General features: G+C 42.4%; 1 protein-coding gene across 2 annotated transcripts; it reads left to right on the top strand.

Annotated features, from left to right (window-relative positions):
* Positions 1-3839: 3839 nt before the first annotated feature.
* dusp4 (dual specificity phosphatase 4) lies at positions 3840-23600 on the top strand. Of its 2 annotated transcripts, XM_042337846.1 has the most exons (5): positions 3840-3847; positions 10847-11214; positions 20490-20626; positions 21990-22209; positions 23127-23600. In XM_042337846.1, exons 1-5 carry the CDS (start codon positions 3840-3842, stop codon positions 23510-23512), a joined length of 1119 nt encoding a protein of 372 aa, XP_042193780.1. In that variant the 3' UTR covers positions 23513-23600. The 2 variants fall into 2 exon arrangements, with proteins under 2 accessions (XP_042193780.1, XP_007890110.1); XM_007891919.2 differs by lacking the exon at positions 3840-3847 and having other exon boundaries at positions 10831-11214.
* The last annotated feature ends 352 nt before the right edge of the window (positions 23601-23952 follow it).

Here is a 23952-nt window from a genome sequence, read left to right as displayed (position 1 = left end):
TGTACTTGCTTTGGCTGCATAGCAATCTCTTCATTTCTAATTAATCCCTTTTTGTAAACTAAACATTTGAAGTATGTGAACATAGCTCTTTAATTTACCAGCTGTCTTGATTTAACTGAAATAATACTAATCTTTAATGATAATCCTTGCAGTTGGCATAGTGTATTTCACGTTGGGAGGCTGTCCCAAAGCGCTTCACAGGATATGCTGTGAAGTGGTCTGACTGCAAAACATATTACCAGTGTTAGAACAGATCAAACTGCTATTGCAAATGAGTATGTGAGACTGCACAGGACCAGTCCTGTTGATCTATCTTTTCCCATTTTTTGAATGTCAGCAGTTCTCCCAAAGTCTTTAACCTTCCTTATCATTCGAGAGTAAAATGTAACTGGCCACCCTGTGCAAATCATCACATATAGTATAAAGTTAAGCATTAATATACTTGCCTCTTCTATTACAACAACGTTTGTGTTAAGTGAACATTACACAGAGTGAATCAACAATATCCTCTTTTGTTTAAAAATATGAATCTGACAAACATGGACTGACCCCGCACAAGTGAAGGTTGTGGGTTCAAACCCCACATTGGATGTTTGAGCTTGGCTGACCGTCCAATGAAGGTGCCATCATTCAGATGATACGTTAAACCGAGGCCTGTCTGTCTATTCAGGTAGCACTATGATAGCATGGCACTATTCAAAAAGAGAAGGGAATTTCTCATGGTGTCCTGGCAATAATCCCCCAAATAGATTTGATTATTCACTTTATGGCTGTATGTGGGACATTTTTGTGCACCAATTGGTTGCCTTGTGTTCACCTTGTTCGCCTCTAAGATAAATGGTCACTATACTTTTCAGTAAATCCCGAGAAGCACTTTGAGATGTCCTCCAGACATGAAAGATGGCATATCAAATGTAAAGATTATTATTAGTAGTAGTTCATTAGAAGGGAAGCTAGTCTCGCACATACACACAAGGGCAGGAGATGCAGGAGTTCAGCCAATGCCTCTGTTGTGCCAGCTGCATGGAGATATGGAAGTGTGGAAACAAACGGGGTTGGCTCACTCTTTTGCCATATCTGTGTTCAGTTCCCCAGGCAAGTGTAATTCTTTGCCACTACAAACAAACAGGAGGATGTCAAACACAACATTGCACTCTTTGGTCTTGTCTGTGTTCAGCAGTACCCCACAATGTGGCTGGGTAGCGTTTAGTTTGCAGAAGGTTAATTGGTATCCAGCAGTACGTACAAAACACAAAATACTGCAGATGCTGTAATCTGAAACAGAAACAGAGAGAGCTGGGAAAACTCAGCACCTATGGAGAAAGGAAAGTGAGTCGACATTTCGGGTTTACGACCCTTCGTTAGAACGGTAGTACATGAGGCTTCCTCAACCTTCCAAATCCTACAAATTAAAATCCAAATTTAATAGTAGGGGAAGAAATGGGGAAGGGGAAGGAAAAAAAGGTAACAAGAGGCTTTAACCTCAGGATAGTCAATAGAAAAGAGGAAGGGTATGAGAAATAATTTCACTCAGAGGTTTATCTAGAACACAGAATATTTTGTCACAAAGCTAAGACTTCCACTTAGAAGGGAATCTGATTAAAAATTTGAAAGTCAATGTCAAAAGGTACAGGGTAAAAGCAGCAGATTGGGAAATGATTAGTTAGCTCCCTCGGAGGAGCGAGCAATAGCATAGCCTCCTGAGCTCAAATTTCTAAGATTCTAAATCAGTCATTACAAATTGCATTAAGAGAACCACAAAACAAAAAGTAGCCATGGTGTGAGCACAAATGCAAAACGAGTTAGGCTACATTTGATTTAGATTCATTTATTTGATTCAGCATACATGAGGGAGAAGGGAATAGGGGGTAAGGGAGGGAAGATTAGGAAGGGTGAAGGCTCATGTGGAGTAAGGAAAGGTGATGCTCAGGTATTTTCTTTGAATGAAGGGGGAATTTCCACATCTTTAAACCAAAGTGTAAATTTCAACAATTATAAACCTTGCATTTGATATAATATCTAATTAATATGTTTTGAGATGTTGAGATGATTTGAAGCGCTTCAAAGGATTTAAAATACAAAATTACATTTGTATAGTGCCTTTTACGTTGGGAGGACGTCCCAAGGCGATTTACTATGAAGTGCAGTGATTGTGTAAATGTAGATTGCTCCTCATGTTCGTCTACAAGATTGTGAATGTTCCACCTGAATCTAGCTCCAAAGTCCAGGACCAGGGCACATCCAGGACAAACCCATGCTAGGATTTATTTTATTTTATTTTATTTCTTTCCTCATAATTCAGAGGCCTAACGTCTTAGGATACACAGCATATGTAAGATACAATTCCGGTTGGCGGAACGTGTAGTGCCTTTGTAGAGTCCAACTATAATCATGTATCACCAAACATATGACATGAAACATCAACCATAATAGATGCCATATGTTCCACACAGGCATGGGAAGTTTGACAATTGGTTCCACACCTGGCGATTACTTCTATGATGGTAGTTGAAATTGGAAAATAGATCCCAACCTCCACTATCATTAATTTGTGGTAATCCACAAATACAAAACCTGGAAAACACTGGGAATACCAAACAGTACAGCTAGAGCTGAACAAACCATGGCTGTCTGAGAAGCAGATGTCACTGTTTGAACATAGTATATGTCATGCACATCTACACCCGACCTCACTGATATCAATGGATTTCTCTTATTCTTGTCCAACTTGTTGCCTTTTACTGCCTTTTTAGTAGACTAAATAATGTAATTCTACTTTCATCTTGTGTGAAATGAATAAAACATTTTAATATAGTGCTCTTACCTGGTCAAAAAAGGCATCAAACAATGCTGCCTTTTTGTCCATTGATAAGAGGCAAAATTGTTGTTTACTCCAGCTAAAAAAGATCACAGAAACATTTTAATCCTCTCTAAGAAATTAATATGGACGAACCTAATGATCTCTTTACCCATATGCAAGTGGAATACAGATGAAACACATTTGTGTTGCTCTTATCCTTTGATCTTGAACCTCATTTCCTAAACATTAAACAAGACATCCTTAACAAACAAAACCTGAAAGGCTTAACTTTAATGAACACTGATTAGTGAAAAGAATAAGTGCTGAAATGACCATGTGTCAACCAAACCAGCATCAAAGCCACCTAATTACCAGGGTAACTTCTGAAGGGAATCCAAGAAGTGAAAGTGTCAGACTGACAGTATTGTTTGTGTGCAACTTGTCTGACATCCTCTTGCTTGTTTATACTGGCAATGAAGTTACATTGCTTGTGTGATATGCGATATATCACCCCCTGTTTCCTATTGAGTAACAGGGCAATGTTTGGCCTTCATTTATAGGGAGAAATATCAAAAAAGTACTGCCTCAGTTATATTAACACACCATATATAATATTGAAGCTATAATCGTTAAATGTGCCGAATACTGTGGAAAAGGGCTGCCCCAATTATATCAGGTGGTTTCAATGAGGATGTTTCTAATAACTAATGGTGTTTGGTTGCTTGTGTACTGTTTCGAAGCATAGTGGGAGACCACATGATATTGGAAATCTACGTAGAGTGTTCTGTTCAGACCACACCCAGAATACTGAATACCATTGATCAATGTGACCATAAGGGGAGCACCCAGCCTATCGAGATAGTAATAATAATAATAATCCTTGCATTTGATGCAGCGCTTTTCATGTATTCTTGACGTCTCAAAGGGCTTCACAGAATATATGCAAAGTGAATTGACTGTATATTATTTGGGTGAAACTCGGCAGCCAATTGCGCACAGCAGTGTCCCACAAACAGTCGTGGATTGAAGTGACTAATTTATGATTGTGTTTTTTTTTCTTGAGGGATTATTATCAGGCGTGTGGAGTAAGGAAACTTACCCAAGCTAGGTATCGAACCCAGGTCTTTCATTTGCGAGACGAGTGCTCTAACCACTGAGCAACAGGACTCTACAGTATAGCATAGCAGCAAGCTTATCCCAACTTTAGAGGGATGAACTATGAATAAATAGATAATACAAAGATCTTCAGCCTCAAAATGTGATATCTGTATAAGTTCTGGAGGTCAGAATGGTGGAAATCATTTTTGGTCAGCGGGTGTCTGACACGTGGAAAAACCCATCACCATACGTAAGAGTATCCATCCAAACTCCTCTCTCACCACTGCTATAATTTGCATGAAACTGACCACCTGCTTCCTTGATCCCATCTCTACCGCTCTCCTTACTTCCCAGCTTCACCTCCTTGCCCCTCTACTCACAGACATCATAAACTTCTCTCTGTCCATTGGTACTGTTCCCACTCGATTAAAATGGCCATCATCACTCCTATCCTTAAAATGCCCTCCCTGGACCCATCACTGCTCTTAAACTACTGACCTATCTCCAACCTCCCTTTCCTCCCCAAGGTCCTGGGACAAGTTGTTGCTTCCCAACTTCGCTCCTTCCTCTCCTGCCACTCCCTTCACGAACCCCTCTAATTGGGTTTCCGTGCCACCCACAGCACAGAAACAGCCCTGGTCAAAGTGACAAATGACATTCTGGCTGCCTCTGTCTCCTCGTCCTCCTTAATCTCTCTGCTGCCTTCGAACCATTGAACACTCTATCTTCATCTACCGCCTCTCCTCTCGCCTCAACCTTGATGGCTCTGACCTTGAATGGTTCAGATCATTCCTCTCCCACCGCCTCTACTTCATCTCCACAAACAGTTTCTCCTCTAGCCCCCGCACCATCTCGTGCAATGTTCCTCAGGGCACTGTCCTTGGTCCCCTCCTTTTCAATATCTATATGCTCCCTCTTGGTGATATCATCTGCAGAAACGGGGTCAACTTCCACGTGTGCAGATGACACCCAACTGTACCTCTCTGCTCCAACCTTGACTCCAGGACCACTGCTGTCCTGACAGAATGTCTGTCAGACATCAAGTCCTGGATGAGAGCCAACTTTCTTCAGTTGAATGTCAGCAAGACCGAGGCTCTCCTGATTAGTTCTCATCAGCGCCTCCACACCTCAGGTTTGACAGCATCACCATCCATGGATACACACTCCACCTCACTGAGCCAGTCCGCAACCTTGGCATCTTGTTTGACCCTCAACTATCCTTTCTACCCTACATCCGTGCCATGACCCCCACTGCCTTGCCCCACCTCTGCAACATCGCCCAGCACCGCCGTTGTCTCACACCGCAGGCCGCCAAAACCCTCATACATGCATTCATTACAATGAGGCTTGACTATGCAAACTCCTTGCTTGTCAGCCTCCCCAACTCCTTCCTCCATAGGCTGCAGATTATCCAGAACTCTGCAGCCTGTGTTCTCCCCTGCACCATCCTCGCCCGACTACACTGGCTTCCCATCACACAGAGGATACAGTTCAAGATCCTGGTCCTCACCTTCAAAGCCCTCCATGGTCTTGCACCCCCTTACCTCTGCGACCTCCTAACCCCCTACCATCCTGCCCACTCCCTCCTCTCAGTGGGCTCCGGCCTGCTTTACATTCCCCGCCTCACTCGCCCCACCATTGGCGAGTGGGCCTTCTGCCACTCTGCCCCACCCTCTGCCCCACCCTCCATCCCACAGTCCCTCTGCCTCGACCCCTCCCTAGCTTCCTTCAAGACCCATCTCAAGACCCTACTCTTTGACTGTGCTTTTGATCACCATGCTTCCCCCTGCCCTCCACCCTCCCCGGTCCCAACCACCAGCTCGTGTCCAAAACTCCTACAGTCCACTGCCTTGGGATGTCCTCCCAATGTGAAAGGCGAAGTATAACTGTAATTTTGCTGTTGGTGTTGTTATTGTTGCAGGGTTACCAGGAGCTGAGTCGGAAGAATCCCTGCCCCCAATGTATGTCCCTGCAAGTCCTACTGATGAACCAGCCTGGATGGTCCATCCAGACATTGGGGAATACTGCGAACCAGCCTGGCTCAGGAACTGGACTACCAAGACTACCACAGAAGGTTTGCTCGATTCTGACATTACATTGTCAAGCTTGTCACCTTGGAGCCAGTTCAACTGTACAGGATGCATTTACACTGTCGGGCTAGTTCTATTCCACCATCATCTATCTAGGATGACAGGCTGCTCTCTTTATTGGACGATGAATCATTCTGCTGACTCCACACCCCCATCCCAATGGGTGGGACAAAGACATGTATACATTGTTACATGGACACATATACATTGGTGCACATGTTTCTGGAGTGTTTTGGTTTACAGAGCTAGCTCCCTTGTGTAAACTGCATCATATATATATGCAGACAGTGTCTGGGGACTCTCTCAGTTACAGGAATTGTGACCACAGTTTGCACACTAACAAACAATCCCTCCACGGGGTATTTTACATTACACCCATTTGGCCAAACCAGTTTATACTTAACACTTGCCTTCACCACACCTATTCTTCTCTCCTATAACTCTCTATTCCCTTGTCCCTCATGTGCATCACATTTCCTCTTAACTAATAGATTTATGTTGCAAAAACAGTGAGGCATTTTCACCACCCTCTGTATAAAATGATTCCTCCTAAATTCACTTTTAGATCTACCACTGGATATCTTAGGTATACGCCACATAATTTTAAACTCATAAAGTGGAAACATCCTATCAATGTCCACCTTATAGTCACAATATAGTTTCTAATTACTAATAGGATCGGGGGATCTGTCAGCTATGTGCAGCTCAGAGCTGTCTGCTGAAGGATAACAAGCACACACAATATAGATTATTTTCCATCATCATTCTGTCAGACAAGGATTGGGACAAACAGGAGATGAGGACACAGGTGCAGGACTCTCAAGGGAATATATCCCAGAGACCCAAATGTAATACCCAGGATTCATAGAAGAGCAATGTCAGAGGAGCAGGAAGCTCTCCAAGGGATAAATGCTGAACGCTGTTGAATGTTAGCAGAGGTTTCCTCGGTGATTAGAGTCGCTCTCCTTGTGATATGAAAATCCCAATTGCCATAACTTGTTTGTCACTGGGCCATTCCACTTAGGTAGATATTGTAGATATTGTCCAGAGAACCATGTTCAAGATGGGACTGATGCTCTATCGCACAGAGGTAGCCAGACCAGAGTTATAGAGAAACAAATGGAGAGCATCAATAATTCTACCTTTCCCATGAGGAAGTCCACAGTTAATTCCATGGCCTATATGAACTGTGAAGGCTTAACTATTAATATCCAAGTGCTCTGTGATGCACAATAATGTAGCCTAAGAATTAGTGCATAAATTACCAGAATCAATACATTACTCCTTCATTCTTAATCAGTTATGTGTGCCCGTGCCATTTGTATATGCTGATGGACTAAAACAATAGTTAGTATGGATAAGGTACTGAATCCATTTCTCATGATCCTCATTTCTCAGTCAAAAGCTGCAAGCAGAATTGATCAGGCACAAAAGCCTGCCACATACCTTCACCAAGCAAAGCATTAAGATCTTGAAACAACTCTTCTGGTGCCTTGACTGTTCAGAAATAAATGTGTCCAGAATAATTGTTCTACTCATTCGTATCCAAAATCTCAACATCAAGCTAGGGCTCAAAAAATTTAACGAAGATTGTAGCTGTGCTGAGGCCATGGATGATGAGGCTTCCAACCCCTGGTAGCAGCAGAACATGAAGTGCTGCAGATAAGCAGTTCATAACAGAAGAGAATTTTAGCTGGAAAGCAAACAGCTTCCTTTTGGTGGTGAAGCAAATCTTGAGGAGAAAGTGGATGCGGCAAGTGTGTGTCTACCCAGATAAATACTTTGAAAGTACTTTAATTTGATCTCTGCTTGCAAATATCGAGAGCTGGCTTTAGCTCAGTGCTAACAATTGTTAAGGGGATGTTTATTCTAATAATATTTTTCCTTTTCCTCTGTATGGATGAGGCTTGTCTGGGTATGTGTCACCAGAAACAGCAGCTCCAGGAATAGCATGAACCAATACAGTTACTGGCTCCAGTGGGAATGTGTAGCATAGGTAGGATGCAGCACAAAGGAACAATATAAGATAAATAGCATTCAAGAGACCTGGCTAAGTGAAGCATACAAGTGACATATTAATATTGATCTGGATAAATGTTCTGCAGATAAATGTGATTGAGCTCATTTTCAGATCATGAAACCTATGTACACAAAGGTGACATGTCAATAAGCCTAAGTTGTGAATGAAAAGGATTTGGGTGAATGTTTTCCAATAATGTGAAGCTCTCACCAAATAAACTTTTCACACATTGTTTTGCATCTCAGGCATTTTTGACTGGAAATTTGCTTGTCAGTAGATTTCCCAATGATGGCAGGTCAAATTTCATTCCCCTCCACAGATAGACAAATCTACTGATAATAATAATAATAATAATCCTTACATTTGATATAGCGCTTTTCACGTCACTAAAATGTCCCAAATGCTTCACACAACACACTGTAAAGTGAATTGACTGTATATTTGTGGGCGAACGAGGCAGCCAATTGCGCATAGCAATGTCCCACAAACGGTCGTAGATTGAAAATGCCCAATTTATTATTGTTTTGGGTTTTGGAGGGATTATTGTTAGGCGTGTGGAGTAAGGAAACTTGCCCCAGGTTTCGCCCTGCCTGGAATTGAACTCAGGTCTCTCGCTTGCAAAGCGAGTGCTCTAACCACTGAGCTACAGGACTCCACGAATGCCGGTAATCACTAAGGTTACTAAATGTGATAACCACCTAAGAATAATTCACATTTGCCTGACTGCCTGACAAAGTGGGTGAATTTGTTGAGAAGCAGCAGACTTCTCTTCTGGTAACCAATTCCAGCTTATCAAAACCATCACATTACACCCATTTCAGAAACTGTTTGATGATGTAATGGAAATGGGTTTTCAGACAAAATTATAGACCAAAGGGCTTTCTTCATCCATACCTCTCTTGTGCTCTTGTGAATTTGCATTATTTTATCTTATAAGGTCGGACCTCATTATGTTACAATTCAGCATTATGACATAGGTCTGTTTATAGACCTGTTGTACAATAGTATACTTCTGACTTCTGCTGCAGATTGTCTGGCTTCCTGTGCAATGTGCACAGACCCAGAAGGTCTCCAAGCATAGATATTCACCTGGACAGAGAGACCTTGTTTAATATCTCATCTGAAGGATGTAATAGTGAGGCTTGTTCATTTTAGATTTTAAATGGGAAAATTTGCTATCCGTCCAATTTTCCAATATTTTCTTAATCAAGGAAAATGACTTCCTGTCATTAAACATCTTTGTATTCCTGTTTTTAATTTGACCAACAAAAATCTCAGGATGGTTAGATCACCATGGCATCATTTCCGCATGCTGCACCTGTGCAACACCTCCACCATCATTTCCTGCACATTGTGCAATTTCCCACTGCTTGAGGATACACCATAGGTTGGTGAGAAAATTATGGTTTTCTTTATACAGATTCCTTGAACTTATGCCAAGGCAGCAAGACATTTTTTAGGACAGACACCAGAGCAGTATTTCTTCACATAGAGGGTCACCCACAGCTAGAATGGATCACCAGGAAGAGCAGTTAAGGCCAGAGGTCGAATTCATTTAAGATATAGCTGTGATTATGCAAAAAAAATATTGTATATTCTGATAGGATGAAATCAAATGAACCCAATGGCTTTTTTCTTCTAATTCTCTTGTGCTCTTGTGAATGGAAAAACATTCACATGGTTTTGCAAATACATTGAGCAGCCAACTCACACATAATGCGTTTAGTATAATATTAACCAGGTTTGTGCTACCAACTGTGGCAGTTTGGCACAGAGCACCCTCACCTCTGAGTCAAAAGCTTTTGGGTCCAAGCCCAACGTTGGAACTTGGAATTGATATAGTCTGAGCCGATACTCCACTACAGTGCTGGGGATGTGGTACATTATAAGGGGTGTTGTTCTTTGGTTGAGTGTGCTGACAGGAGCTGAGAGTGAGAGTGCCAGGCAGTGCCAAGCCAGGCTGCTCATGTCAGCATGTGCTCACTAGGAATAACCAGAGAGAGAGGCACAAATTCCTGACAACCTCCAGAGCCCAATTCCCAGCTTTATCTATCTGTGAACACCGAATAATAACTAGCAGGATTTTTTTGATTAAAGTGCAAAGTGAAGAGCCACATTATGTTTACTCATATATTATCTGTTGTAACTCTCATGTGGTGTGCGTGCGTGTTTTGCATTTGTGTATGATGTGTGTTGTGTTTTGCATGTGTGTATCTATGATGTGTGTGTTTGTGTATGGTGTGTGTTACGTGTGTTTTGCACGTGTGTCTGTGTATGGTGTGTGTGCGTTTGTGTATGATGTGTGTGCGTTTGCGTATTGTGTGTGTGTCGCACGTGTGTGTGTTTTGCACGTGTGTTTGCGTATGATGTGTATGGTGTGTGTATGATGTGTGCGTGTTTGCGTATTGCGTGTGCGTTGCGTGTGTGTGTGTTTTGCACGTGCGTTTGTGTATGGCGTGTGTATGACGTGTGCATGTTTGCGTATTGTGCGTGTGTGTTTTGCACGCGTGTTTGTGTACGGCGTGTGCCTGCGTGGCGTGTTGCAGCTGCTTGTGTCTGTGCGTTTGGTGGCCCATTTCCATTCAGTGCTGTGTGTGGTGTGTGTGTGTGTGTGTAGTGTGTAGTGTGTGGAGGAGATTACTGACTGCCACACCCCCCCACCCCCCTCCCCCCCCCCCACCACCCCCCACGGTGACAACGCGTCATTGGCCATACATGGCTGTGGAGCAGATTCATTCATAAGATGAGTGAATAAAAAGAGGCGGATCAGAGAGAGAGAGAGAGTGAGTGTGTGTGTGTGTGGACAGCCCAGTGCTGGGAGCAGAGGGTTGGGGGGAGGATGGAGGTGTCTGATGCTGAGTGTAAGCTGGTGAAGCGGCTGCTGCGGGAGGATGGCCACAAGTGTCTGCTGCTGGACTGCCGGTCCTTCCTGGCTTATAGCGCCCGGCACATCGCCGGGGCCATCAACGTCCGCTGCAACACCATCGTCAGGCGCAGAGCCAAAGGCGCAGTGAGTCTGCAGCACATCCTCCCGGCCGAGGAGCCGCGGAGTCGGCTGCTGGCGGGTCTGTACTCCGCTCTCGTCCTGTACGACGAGAGGAGTCAGCGGCTCGAGCTCGTCCACCCCGACAGCACAGTGAGGACCGCACTGGGCGCCCTGTGGGGAGGCGCGCACCCCCCGCCCACCCGCCTCCACTTCCTCAAGGGTAAGGGCAGCGGCGGGGCAGCAGTCATTGATCAGCAGCGGGGTATCAGTCATTGATCAGCAGCGGGTTAGCAGTCATTGATCAGCAGCGGGTTAGCAGTCATTGATCAGCAGGTCATCAGTCATTGATCAGCAGCGGGGTATCAGTCATTGATCAGCAGCGGGTTATCAGTCATTGATCAGCAGTGGGTTATCAGTCATTGATCAGCAGCGGGTTATCAGTCATTGATCAGCAGGTCATCAGTGTGATTGATCAGCAGCAGGTCATCAGTCATTGATCAGCAGCAGGTCATCGGTCATTGATCAGTAGCAGGTCATCGGTCATTGATCAGCAGCAGGTCATCGGTCATTGATCAGCAGCAGGTCATCAGTGTGATTGATCAGCAGCAGGTTATCGGTCATTGATCAGCAGCAGGTCATCGGTCATTGATCAGCAGCAGGTCATCGGTCATTGATCAGCAGCAGGTCATCGGTCATTGATCAGCAGCAGGTTATCAGTCATTGATCAGCGGGTTATCAGTGTGATTGATCGGCAGCAGTCGGCTACCGTTGCGGGCACAAGAAGCTACAACACACTCCTCAGCTGCTGAGCTACACAGTCAGGAGCTGTATCTGAGATGGAGACAACCTGACATTGTTAACCAGATGGGTGTGGGTGAGATGCTGCAGTTTTATCAAGTCACTGCTGATCATGTCACAGTTGTGCTGTTCTGTTTGACATTTTCTGATGACATTTGGACATTGATGATGCTGTATTTGAGTTAATATCACCACAAGTAACTGATATTCCTGCCATGTTTGACTTTCATTGCAGTTGATATTTTTGTTAGCAGTATTCGTATGTTTGCAATATTCTGGTTAATAATCTGTTTCTGGATAATCATTTCGCAATTCACATGTTTATTTTTTTAGCAATATTCCACTGATGGTTGTTAATTCATTCAGTTGATACTTCATTTTCACCTACAAGTTTCCTCTGGTTACTGAGCGCTGAAATGAAATAATTTGATTCAGATTACAAATACAGTGTGACCTTTGTTAGTCCCACCGTAATCCACATAGATATGGCCAGAATTAATCTCCCGCCTGCTTTAGGCATCTTTAAAGATGAAACGATGATTTGTCATGTTTAAAAGATATCTATTTGTGACTTTTAGGAAATCGAATTTAAAAAGAAAATATATTATTTTTAACCGAGTAATGTCAGAGTGAATTAAAGAGGCAGTGGGAGCAGAAAGCGCCCAGTGAGGTAATTTAGATAATTATTTGGGAAGGACAAGTTTGCAGGGCTATGGGGAGAGCGCGGGGGAGTGGGATTGATTTGGATAGCTCTTTTCAAAGAGTAGGCACAGACACGATGGGACAAATGGCCTCCTTCTGTGCTGTAAGAATCTATGATTCTATGCGGTGTCTGGGAGGGGAGCAGCAATGCTGCAGCTTGTTTCACATTCCTTCCCTCTTATTGGGATGTGAATCCCCTTGGTGGAATGTTTAAACCGGAGAGGAGTGCTCCAGCCAGAGCCTGCCTGCTCTCCTGAGCAATTTGTGAATGGGGGGAGGTAGGCAGAGCATATAATGTGCCATAACTCCTTGTCAGGCGTGGAGGGAGCAATTGTGGGTGGATGTTGATAGAGGTCGGAGCCTGGCCACGGTGGGTGGTGATGTGTGTGGCTCTGCTTTGAATGGCTGATGTAGACCAGCTGCTCTCACACACATTGTCAGTCCCAACCTCAGTGGCAACAGGCTCCATTCACAACCCTCCTCCCCTGCCTCCCGCCAGGCTCAGTTCCCTGACACACCAGCCACTGCAACCACACCTCTACAACTGCCACAAATGGTACAAACACAAAGAGAAATCAGATTACAGTAAATCACAATTCAGAGGTGTGTTATTAGCAGGTAGCATGCCGACAGCCTGGGCTGGATGTGGAGCTGACCACACTCTGATGTTTAAACATTACAAGCCACCGAGGCATGTTTACTAATGTCTGTGCAGAATTGTCTTTTAGTAATGATACCATATATATACACACATATGCACACTCATATATACACACATATATATATATACACAACAACTTGCATAGCACCGTTCACACTGGACAGCATCTCAGAGCTCTTGTAGGAGATATACACAATTTGGGAGATTCTTCAGAAAATAAACCAAAATGGAAAGATACCTCTTTTGGCGTGGGAGACATGCAGTGTGAAAAATCATCATTTGTAAACTGACAATGGGTTTATTTGAGCTCTGGGATTCCCCTGTCTCTTTTCAAGCTGTATTTAGTCAGTGTATTAACATGCTGCCTTTCTGTGTTAGTGAACTGTCCCAGTGTGTGGGTATTGGGGCTGTGGGTTGTGGATCGCCAGTATGTGTCCTTTGTCGTTGTTGTTGTTGGATGTTTGTAAGGCTGTCATCAATCTCATTTCCACCCCTCAAACTGACGACAGAAACAACAACTTGCATTTATATAGCGCCCTCCATACCGGACGGTATCTATCTAACTGATCTATCAACCACTCAAACTGCAACACTTGTGAAGGTCTTTAATTTATTGTCAACTTAGTTGTTGTCAAACCAGCACAATATACAATCTTTTGTGTTTATATTTAATGTAACAGTCTGAAAAATCCAGATTGATTTTCAAAACACTTATTTTGAACTTGAACTCCTGTCTCAAGACCTTCGTCTTTAATTGTGCCTTGGTTCATCCTCCAACCGCCAGCCCTCTTGATTCCAATCCCCAGCTGGGGCGCTAACCCTTGACTGTCCAACTTCTTGGAACATCCTTCCAATGTGAAAGGTGTGATATCAATGCAATTTGTTGTTGTTGAATTCCAAACAGCGCTTGTACTTAATGAACTGGTCATCTACCCCAAGCCTTAGCTCTTGCCTACCTGCGCCTAATGCTTTATCGAATTAGGTAAGCAGGATGCATCCCTCCAGGGAGAGAGTGCACATTCCAACAATCTATCTCTGGGATATCCATATCTAGGAGGGATGCATGGAAATCTCAGTTTGGTTTGGATTCACTTAAGCATGGTGATGCACTCCTAAGTCCTCCGGGATGCTATCCTGCATGAAAGGTGCTGTATAAATGTGAGTTGTTGCTGTTGCCGCATGTGTCAACAGACAGCTGAACCCTGCACCAAAAAAAATAGGAAAACTTGGTGCTGTTCTTTGAATAGTAATACTTAAATAGCTGAAGAACAGATAGAATATTTTACAAGTCTTTGACACATACTGCTGCTCCAACCTTGAGCATTTGTGGGTGGAGAAGCCACCACCTTATTTGTTCTTGTATCATCAATCCTGAGTGAATGGCTGAGGTTGTACTGTAGCTTTGCTGTAGAACTAGGCACTGAATAATAACTCATGGCCAAGGGAAACTTTGGGCAGCCCCATTTTGCTAAACAAGCTTTGCAGAGCTTGTTCATTACGCCTGGAATGGAATTATCACTGGGTCTGCTGAGAAAGCAGCAATGATCAGTAATTTAGCCATTTCTGAATGCAACCTTGAAAACGTTTGAAGCTGCTGGTCCTCAGAATGGAGACCAGTCACCTCTGAAGTGAAAGGAATGAGCTATGAACAACAAGTAGATAAATTGGGGCTCTTCAGTTTTGAAAAGAGATGTCTCTGAGGGAACCTTATGAAGATATGTAAAATTATCAATGCAATTAAGAAAGTAAATCCAGAATGATACTTTTAGATGCATTAATGCAGCACAACCAGAGGGCACAGGTTTAGAGATGCAAAAGACAATTTCAGGACAGATACCAGGAAATATTGTTCCTGGTCCTCAAAATGGAGAACCAGGAAGTAATTCTTTCCTCTTGAGAAATGTTTTAGATGTGAAATATTTGATAGTAAATATTTCCCCATATCTCTTCACTCAGAGGCTAATTAACGACTGGAACAGGCTACCAGGGCTGGTTGAGGCCAGGACAGTGGACTCATTTAAAAAGCAGCTCTGATAGGATGGTGGATATTCTGGAAGGATGAGATCAGATGGACTAAAGAATTTTCATTATCCAAATCTGTCTTGTGATTTTATAAATATAGGCAGACATTTAATATAGCCCCTTATCATATCATTGAGACATCTCAAAGTTTTGTTGTGAATGTACAGACTATGTGTTTGTCCCATGAAATGATTAATTTTGTTTGGGGGATTTTGGCCAAGAAACTAGGAGAAATCTGATTTTAGTGTTTTATATAACTTTGATATATCTTATCTCCTATCCCCTCTCAGAACATACTTTGACCATGCTTTTGGTTATCATTCCCCTCCCCTCTCCTGGCTCCTCAGCTCGGGTGACCACTCGGCATTGTCAAGCAGTTTGAGCCATCCTCCCAAAGTGAAAGCTGCTATAATGATATTGTTGTGTATTGGCTTCTTCTCACTGGTCCCTATTAGCGCTGTGAAAATATTTTATACATCTTTTTACGACAGCACTGATCTCGGACGTCTTTTTAAAACATCCAAACTACCTTGTCAATCTGTCTGCTCCTTAACCTCGACAGGCACTGGCCTGCTCCACGTCACCTGCCCTGCTCCATGTACCCTGCCCGTGCCACCATCAGCGGTCGGGCTTTCAGCCTTTCTGCCCCCACCCTCTGGAATTCCTTGGGTTGTCCTCCAACCTGAAAGGCACTATATAAATGCAATGTTTTGTTGCTGTTAAGCTAATTAGCATTGTCTCCAGTAATTTGAATAATTGATAATTCTATTTAAAGTACTACTATGTTAAACTTACATACTAAATCCTCCTTACAGCCTGACTGTAATGTCTCCTCTGGCAATAATTTGATTGTAAAATTACCAACAGTAAACATTTGCCCAGAGTAACCAAATTGGTGCTAAATTCTCCATATTGGGGATGGATTTGTGATATTTACCAAATGGGGAGTTGGTATGAACTGTATTTTCCATTTTGCCATCGAATTTCAGATATTTGTTAAATGAATAGCTTATTTTTCAGAAAGTTGCCAACATGCATGAAAAAAGCCAGAATCTTTCCTGATGGTTGTCTATCTGGAGAGGAGTACTCGGGAGTTTGCTGGTCTGTATGACTTGGCTTCTCAACACATATTTGTTTTGTCAGTTGAGCCATCAAATGAACCTGCTATGTTTTTCTTACTTTACTTCTCCACACATTCTCCTTGCTTGTCACAGACTGCCTACATCATCTCTCTCTCCTTCCTCACATTTTCATTTCTTGAACTAAACTAAGCTTTTGTTTTTGTTGGGGTTTTATCAGATTCTTCCAGCTTTCTATCACCTACTAAGAGCTCTCAAAGTCTTGCTGCTCTGTACCTCATTGAGGTTCTCTCAGCCTGATTCACCTCTTTATTCTCCCTTTTTTACCTAGCTTTTCTGAGGCTCTTCTTTATTTGAGCTGTGTTGCCAGTTTCTTTGCCTCACAACTCAAGCTGCCTAATCCCTTCACACTCTGCCTTCCTCCTACTTTGCTGAGCTTTTCATAGACTCTCACAGCTTCTGTCTTCTTCACACAACTTCAGGTTGTCTTGACTGTCGTCCCTGATCCTCCCTCCCTAGCTCCTACAAGGCTTCCTGTTCTTATGCTCTTGCGAATTTGCATTAGTTTATCTTATAAGGACGGACCTCATTATGTTACATGTTACATACAATGATGTAGGTCTGTTTATAGTAGTGCATTTCTGGCTTCTGCTGCAGATTGTCTAGATTCCTGTGCAACGTGTACAGACCCACAAGGTCTCCTAATAGCTTGTGCTACACAGCAACTGTATCACTCGCAAGTGCAGTTGTATAACACAAAGGAAGTGACATCGTTGATGACCTGATGGCCCAGAAGTGCCATTTTTACAGCATACAGCACTTCATTATAATGCAGGGTCTGATTTCATGTTATAATAGGATCTGATTGTATCAACATGCCTCATGAGCTAGTAATAATCCTTGCATTTGATTTAGCATCTTATCACATCATTGAGATATCACAAGTGCTTCATAGGATTAGTGCAGTGACTGCGTATTTTTTGGGTGAATGTGGCAGCAAATTTGTGCTCAGCAGTATCTCACAGCCATGGAGTGAATGATCAATTTTATTTGGGAGATTGTTGGCCAGGTCAATCCCTTCTCCTTTTGAACAGTGCCATGAGATATCCACTTGGACAGAGAGACCTTGTTTAATATCTCATCAGAAGGATGTAATAGTGAGGCTTGTTGGTTTTAGATTTTAATTGTCACAATTCGCTATTCTTCAGGTTTTCTAATATTCTCTAAATCAAGGAAAATGAATTCCTGTCATTAAACATCTTTGTTTTTCTTTTTTTAATTTGAACCACAAACACAAAAATGTCTTGACCTCAGGATTGTCAGAACACCATGGCATCACTCCGTGTTGTTGCACACGTACCCCACTATTATAGTAGAGGGGGTGTCCTAGCCACAATACATAATTTCTTGCACATTGTGCAATTTCCCACTGCTTGAAAGCGCACAATACAATCAGCCTGATCCCATTTCTTTTCTCTCCCTCTTTTAACCTAGCTTTTCCGAGGCTCTTCTTGATTTGAGCCTCATATGTTTTCTGTCAAGCTCCCTTCACACTCTCTCTTCTCTCTACTTTTGTAAGCTTTTCACAGACTCTCACAACTTCTGTCTTCTTCATACAACTTCAGGTTGTCTTGATTCTCTTCCCTGATCCTCTCTCTTCCAGCTGCTATAAGGCTTCCCGTACTCACATTCTCATTATTCTTTTGAAAGTTTCCCCCTTTTTATGTAAAACCTATTTCAGTAGAATTATAGTCACCAACCATTAGTATGTACATTCTGTTCAATCCTTTTAATCTGCTCAAATAAGTCCTTGTTGGTTTAATCTCTGCCCTGCAGATATAATAGTCAGTCACTGTTCTTAGTTTCCTATATTTCCTGTGCTTCCTGTCACAGATTTAAACCCATATTTATTCTGACATCTTCCCTCTGAAGATATGTCTGTCCTTTAAATGATCATCAGATCTTCTCTGACTAATAACACATGCCCTCCCCAATTTGTCCTATGCCTTACTTTCTATGTCCTCTATTGATGTTCTGTAACCTACTTATTAAAATGTGTTGACCCTCCCTTTTTAACCATGTATCTGTCATATATATTGAGTCATATTTCCATTCAACTTTGAAGGTTGAACAAGTTCTGGCTGATTAATTTGCTTACAAGTTCTCGGGATTGTAATGAGCTTGGTTGCTAGATTTCCTTCCCCACCCCAACTTCCTTTATTTAAAATTTAGTTTTGATAATTGAACCTTGGGATGAACTCATAGTTATGACTTCAGATTTGCATTTGCAGGATCACAATTTGAATGCTCTGAATGCAAAATTTGAGCTTAAAATAAACCAATGTACAAACAGGAAAGCCCCTGTATAACCGTGACAGGGTATGTAATAGTTGTATAGAGAAATAAAATGAAAAAAAGCATATTATTCAGCTCAAAGTTTAATTGTATATTGCTATTACAGGAGAGGAAAAAAGCACTTCACATACAAAAAAAATCAGATGAATAAGTAAGCTGCCTTGTAGCTGTTCAAAATGAAAGCACTACATTGGAACAGAGAAGCATGTATTTGTACTCTTCAGTGGCCAAATGCAATCTGAAAACTAAATAACATCAATGTTTATTGTCAGTCACAGTTAATAATACAAGAGAGCCTGATATCTGGACCAGCCCCTTTATGGATATGGAAATAGTGGTTAATTGGTTACAATTTAACTGTAAACTTATTTCATCATGAGTTATATTATTATAAGGAAGTGACTCATCAGATGTGTCAATTCTTTTAGCGTTCTTTGAGGATGTAACTAGCAGGTTAGATAGGCGGAACCAGTAGATATAGTGTATTTAAATTTTCAGAAGGCATTAGACAAGGTGCCACATAAAAGGCTGCAACACAAGATTAGGGCCCATGGAATTAAAGGCAATATATTAGCATGGATCGAAGAGTACCCAAGTTCCTATTTACTGTTACTGTGTTAATGATTCCTCAGCGCTCGGTACAGTGCAGCTTCTGAGAAATATATTGATCCCACAAGCCAGGGCGTAGATCCCAGACAAGGATAGCTGAGCACACTCTGACTTCCCCTGCCAGCAAGTCCTGGTCACTAATCAGAACCACACCACGTGGACAACAACAACAACAAGATTCCATTTATAGAGCGCCTTTCACGTCGGGAAGACGTCCCAAGGCGCTGTACAGTTGGGTCAGGACCCGAGCAGGGGGGAAATGGTCAGGGTGAGGGGAGGGAGCGAGGAGGGGGTAGAGAGTCGAGAGGGGAGCTGAAGGCATGGTCAAAGAGAAAGGTCTTGAGACTGGCCTTGAAGGAGGAAAGGGAGGAGACGGCGAAGGCACTGGGGGATAGAGTTCCAGAGCCTCGGGGCTGAGAGGCTGAAGGGCCGACCACCGATGTTGGGGCGGGGGATGTGGAGACCAGAGCCAGAGGAACGGAGGGTACGGGCAGGTAGGTTGGGGGATAGTAGGTCGGAGAGGTAGGAGGGAGCAAAGCCGTGAATGGCCTTTGTAGGTGAGGATGAGGATCTTGAAATCGATCCTCTGGGGGATGGGGAGCCAGTGGAGGCGAGCGAGGGTGGGATTGATGTGGTCCTGAAGCCTGGTGCGGGACAGTACACGAGCTGCAGAATTTTGAATGACCATTTGTCTTTGGGTCTTTGGGTCTATAGGCCTCTTAACTACCTGGTATCCAGTAAAACGCAGACAAAAATCACTCACCATCCCACACGTTTTCTGTAGAGTGAGAACATGAATCCGTTCATGGAAAAGGCCTATTCTCTCACAAAGGTGTGTGAGTAAGATGTGTATTAAGGAGGTATTTAAACTGTGTTAAGGATGTGTATATTAAGGAGGCATATGATGTGTCAGTCTGGCCCAGGTCATAGCACCCTCACCTTTAAGTCAGAAGGTTGTAGGTTCAAGCCTCAAGTGTGTTGCAATGTTGGAGGTGCCATCAAGTGGATATTAAAGATCCCATGGCACTATTTGAAAAGAGAAGCGAGATTCTCCCGGTTTCCTAACCAACAACACCTCCAAATAAAATTGGTCAATCCCTTCATGGCTGTTTGTGGAACAAGGTCATTGCACTTTACAGTATATCCTGTGAATCACTTTGAGACGTTCTCGTGATGTGAAAGGTGAAATACCAAATGGGATAATTGATTATCTAGAGGTGTATAAGAAGGTGTGCATTAAGAAGTTTTTTTTCCCATTTACTGTTACAGGAGGATTTGAAACATTTTCTTCCGAATATCCTGAATTCTGTGTAAAGACAAAATGTCCACCTGGAGTTCTCTCGCCCTCCAAACCAGAGTCACCTGAGTTGAGTTGGAGTTTCTGCAGCACGCCTCTTCATGACCAGGTAGAGGCAGCTTCTTATAACATTCGCGCATCCTACTATATTCACACAGTAAAGTTGGAGACAAATGCTGAAGTCTCATAAATAAGTAGAAAGCATCAACTTATTAAGCAGGAAACGTGATGTACCCATAAGTGAGACGGCAATAGAGGGTTATGTGAGAGAGGATTCAGAGGGGTAGGAGCCAGAGAGGAAGATAAACAACAACAACTTGCATCTCGGAGCACATGGCAAGTCTGGTTTGGCCAAATGGTCAGTTTCCATGCTGTAGCACTCTGTTAATTTTGTGTTTAAAAAAAACTGCTGTGAAATTGCACTCATCAGCTGGCTGGCAGGTGTAGTGTTGTTTGCCTGTTCAAAGTTATGTTTTTAGGGTCTTGTGACTTAACATGAAGCTTTGATAATGCAATGATGCCTTTCCAGATGTTTTATGTAACAAACCACTAGAACTAAGAAGGTCACAATTTGTGGTGTTGCTAAATGAATTATGTTCCTTATTTACAGAAAAAGATTAAAATTTGTTTTGAACTCCTTCCCACCCCCACATTTTCTGAATAATTGTTGGCACAAATCTGGCTGTAAATCTCTGGTTGGCTGAAATCCATCCCTCCTATGATCATTTTCAAACACGAAAACAGTCTTTCCAAGCTTATAATAATCCTTGCATTTGATATAGCATCTTAAAGTGTCAAAGCATTTCACAAAATTTAATTTAAAGTAGAGGTGAGAGTGCTACAACTGAGGCAGGCTGACACCTGCTCAGAACTTATCATCGGGATACTGACCTGAGCTGATCTGAGCTCAGGCACAATCCTGTGATTAAGCTCAGGGAGGCTGCTTTTAATACTCGCAAACAATAATTGGATGTGTGGAAATCTTTGTCAAAACATGTTGCCAATTAAATGTTCGCAGACGATATTGTGCTGCTGGCAGACTCACCTGGGGATCTACCAACATCTGGCTGAAAAGTAGGATTGATAGTGGACTCCGGGTAGGTTTTCTGCTTGGCTTTTTGGGCAGGAAGGGTGAGTGGCATGGAGGAACTAAATAAGGAAAGAAAGTTGATTTTCTTTTAAAAAGTAGTGTTGATTGCAATTGTCAATGCTTGCAGGCACTTTCATTGAGTAAAGATGAACTGTGATGTGTAAGCATTAAATACCGAAAATATTCAACTCCTGGCCTCAGTCAGGATCCAGTTGTTATCAGAGGCTCCAGGATTATAGACAGGAGAAGCAGAATTTGTCTCTGTATTCATTCAGCTGCAGTCTGCCTCTAATGTAATCTCTTGATATCACGTTTAGAGATAATAATCTTCCTGTTATTGCGTCTCATGCTGTACTGATTCCTGTACATTTTTGATCATTAGGGGATCCCTGTGGAAATCCTTCATTTTCTCTATCTTGGAAGTGCGTATCATGCATCCAAAAAAGACACATTAGATGCTCTGGGGATTACAGCTCTTCTGAATGTCTCCTCTGACTGTCCGAACCATTTTGAGGATCATTACCAGTATAAATGTATTCCAGTGGAGGACAACCATAAAGCAGACATTAGTTTGTGGTTCATGGAAGCAATAGAATACATAGGTAAGACACGTTTGCAGTACTATATTCCCACAGAAAAAAACCAAATGCCTTAATTCCAGCATCCCACGTCTTTCCAAGTGGTTATCTTAGTACTGCTTGAACAACTGGTACTTTGGAGCTATTTCAGCTCTCGAAGACACTGCCCCACCTGAAAGGCGTTATATCAATGCGAGTTGTTGTTATATTTGTAATTGGGTTTTCTTACTAGTGAGAAGGAGATATTAGCAATGGCAAGTGTGAATTATAGATGCCCAGAAGGTATAGCACAGGAGCTGGTGTGAGCTCCTCCATTGGAGTTAACAGTGTGTAAAATGTGCTCTAGAATCTACTAATACATGTTTAATATGATAAAGCTAATGCTGATTTTGCTTTAGTGTCATTTTGCTGGTGCCATTCTTGTAACTGTGGCCAGCAGAGGGAGCTGAAGCATTGTATACAATTTTGTGTAAAAATATTTAGAAAATCCAACACATTGCAAACATCTGATTTAAGAGAATTTCTTCCCCTCCCAATATCTAACATTTGTGTATAACCTTAGGCTTTGTTATGGGAGGGAACCATTTCCCTCAGATTTCAATTACAAAGTAATATAAGAACATACTTGAGGCGTAGTGGAGGTTGGCAAATTCCAAGAACTGCAGCTCATCAAAAGTCAATGCCTTCAAAAAAAAAGTTTGAGGTTAATAAATGGGATGTTTTAATACACAGTGGAATCTGCTTTTGCCGGACACCGGTTAACCCGGACGCCAGGTAAATTGGACAAAACGCCCGGCCCGATTCATTTGTATTCTTACCTGTTTTAAATATGATGATAATTCAGACGAAAATATGAATTAAAGGAATGTTCTAAGACTGCAATCCTTATTGTGATGAGTTCCCTCTTTATCTCACGCACAGTTTACTATTTTTATTTACAGATTCTGTGAAGAAAGTTAATGGAAGAGTCCTTGTGCACTGCCATGCTGGAATTTCACGATCTGCCACAATCTGCCTTGCGTATTTAATGATGACTAAGCGGGTGCGATTGGACGAAGCATTTGAGTTTGTCAAACAGCGACGAAGTATCATTTCCCCCAATTTCAGCTTCATGGGACAGCTCTTGCAGTTCGAGTCTCAGATCCTGACCTCCTCGTGTGCTGTTGAAGCTATCAGCCCGTTAGGGGGCTTGAGAGACCCAAGTAAATCTTCATCAACTCCCACCTCTCAATTTGTCTTCAGCTTCCCCATGTCTGTCGGAGTCCATTCAACACCAAGCACCCTTGGTTACTTACCTAGTCCAATCACAACCTCACCAACCTATTAACAGAGAAGCATCAATAAACGTGTTTAAAATGTGTACGATTCATTTCCAAGTAAAGTAGTTTTCACTCTGAAACTCCGAGATTAAAGAAGCAATAAGAAACAAACATTCAGCTTGGAAAACTAATGTAGAAAATTGCTGAGTTTCATACCTCATCTCTCAAGCATAATAATTTGGAAGGCTCTTCTGCAAGTCTGACTATTAGTTCTACAGTAGAGAACATTTGGAGCTTTAATAATCGGCTGGAAGAGCCATTGCATTTACCTCAGTGTTTACAGCCACTGATTGATCCATGGATTCCTCCTTTGTGAACAGGTTGCCACTTTAAGCCCTCATATTACATTCACAGTGAAGTGTTACAATAAATATTTGCTAATGGCCTTGCCTGATTCTACCAGCTTTGTATTGGAAACACTAGATTTCACATACAGAAAATAAACTTG

Source organism: Callorhinchus milii, unplaced genomic scaffold, assembly GCF_018977255.1.
Source record: "Callorhinchus milii isolate IMCB2004 unplaced genomic scaffold, IMCB_Cmil_1.0 Scaffold1, whole genome shotgun sequence".
NCBI lineage: Eukaryota > Metazoa > Chordata > Chondrichthyes > Chimaeriformes > Callorhinchidae > Callorhinchus > Callorhinchus milii.
The sequence above is the reverse complement of the archived record's forward strand: the minus strand, read 5'-3'. Positions and strand labels throughout refer to the sequence as shown.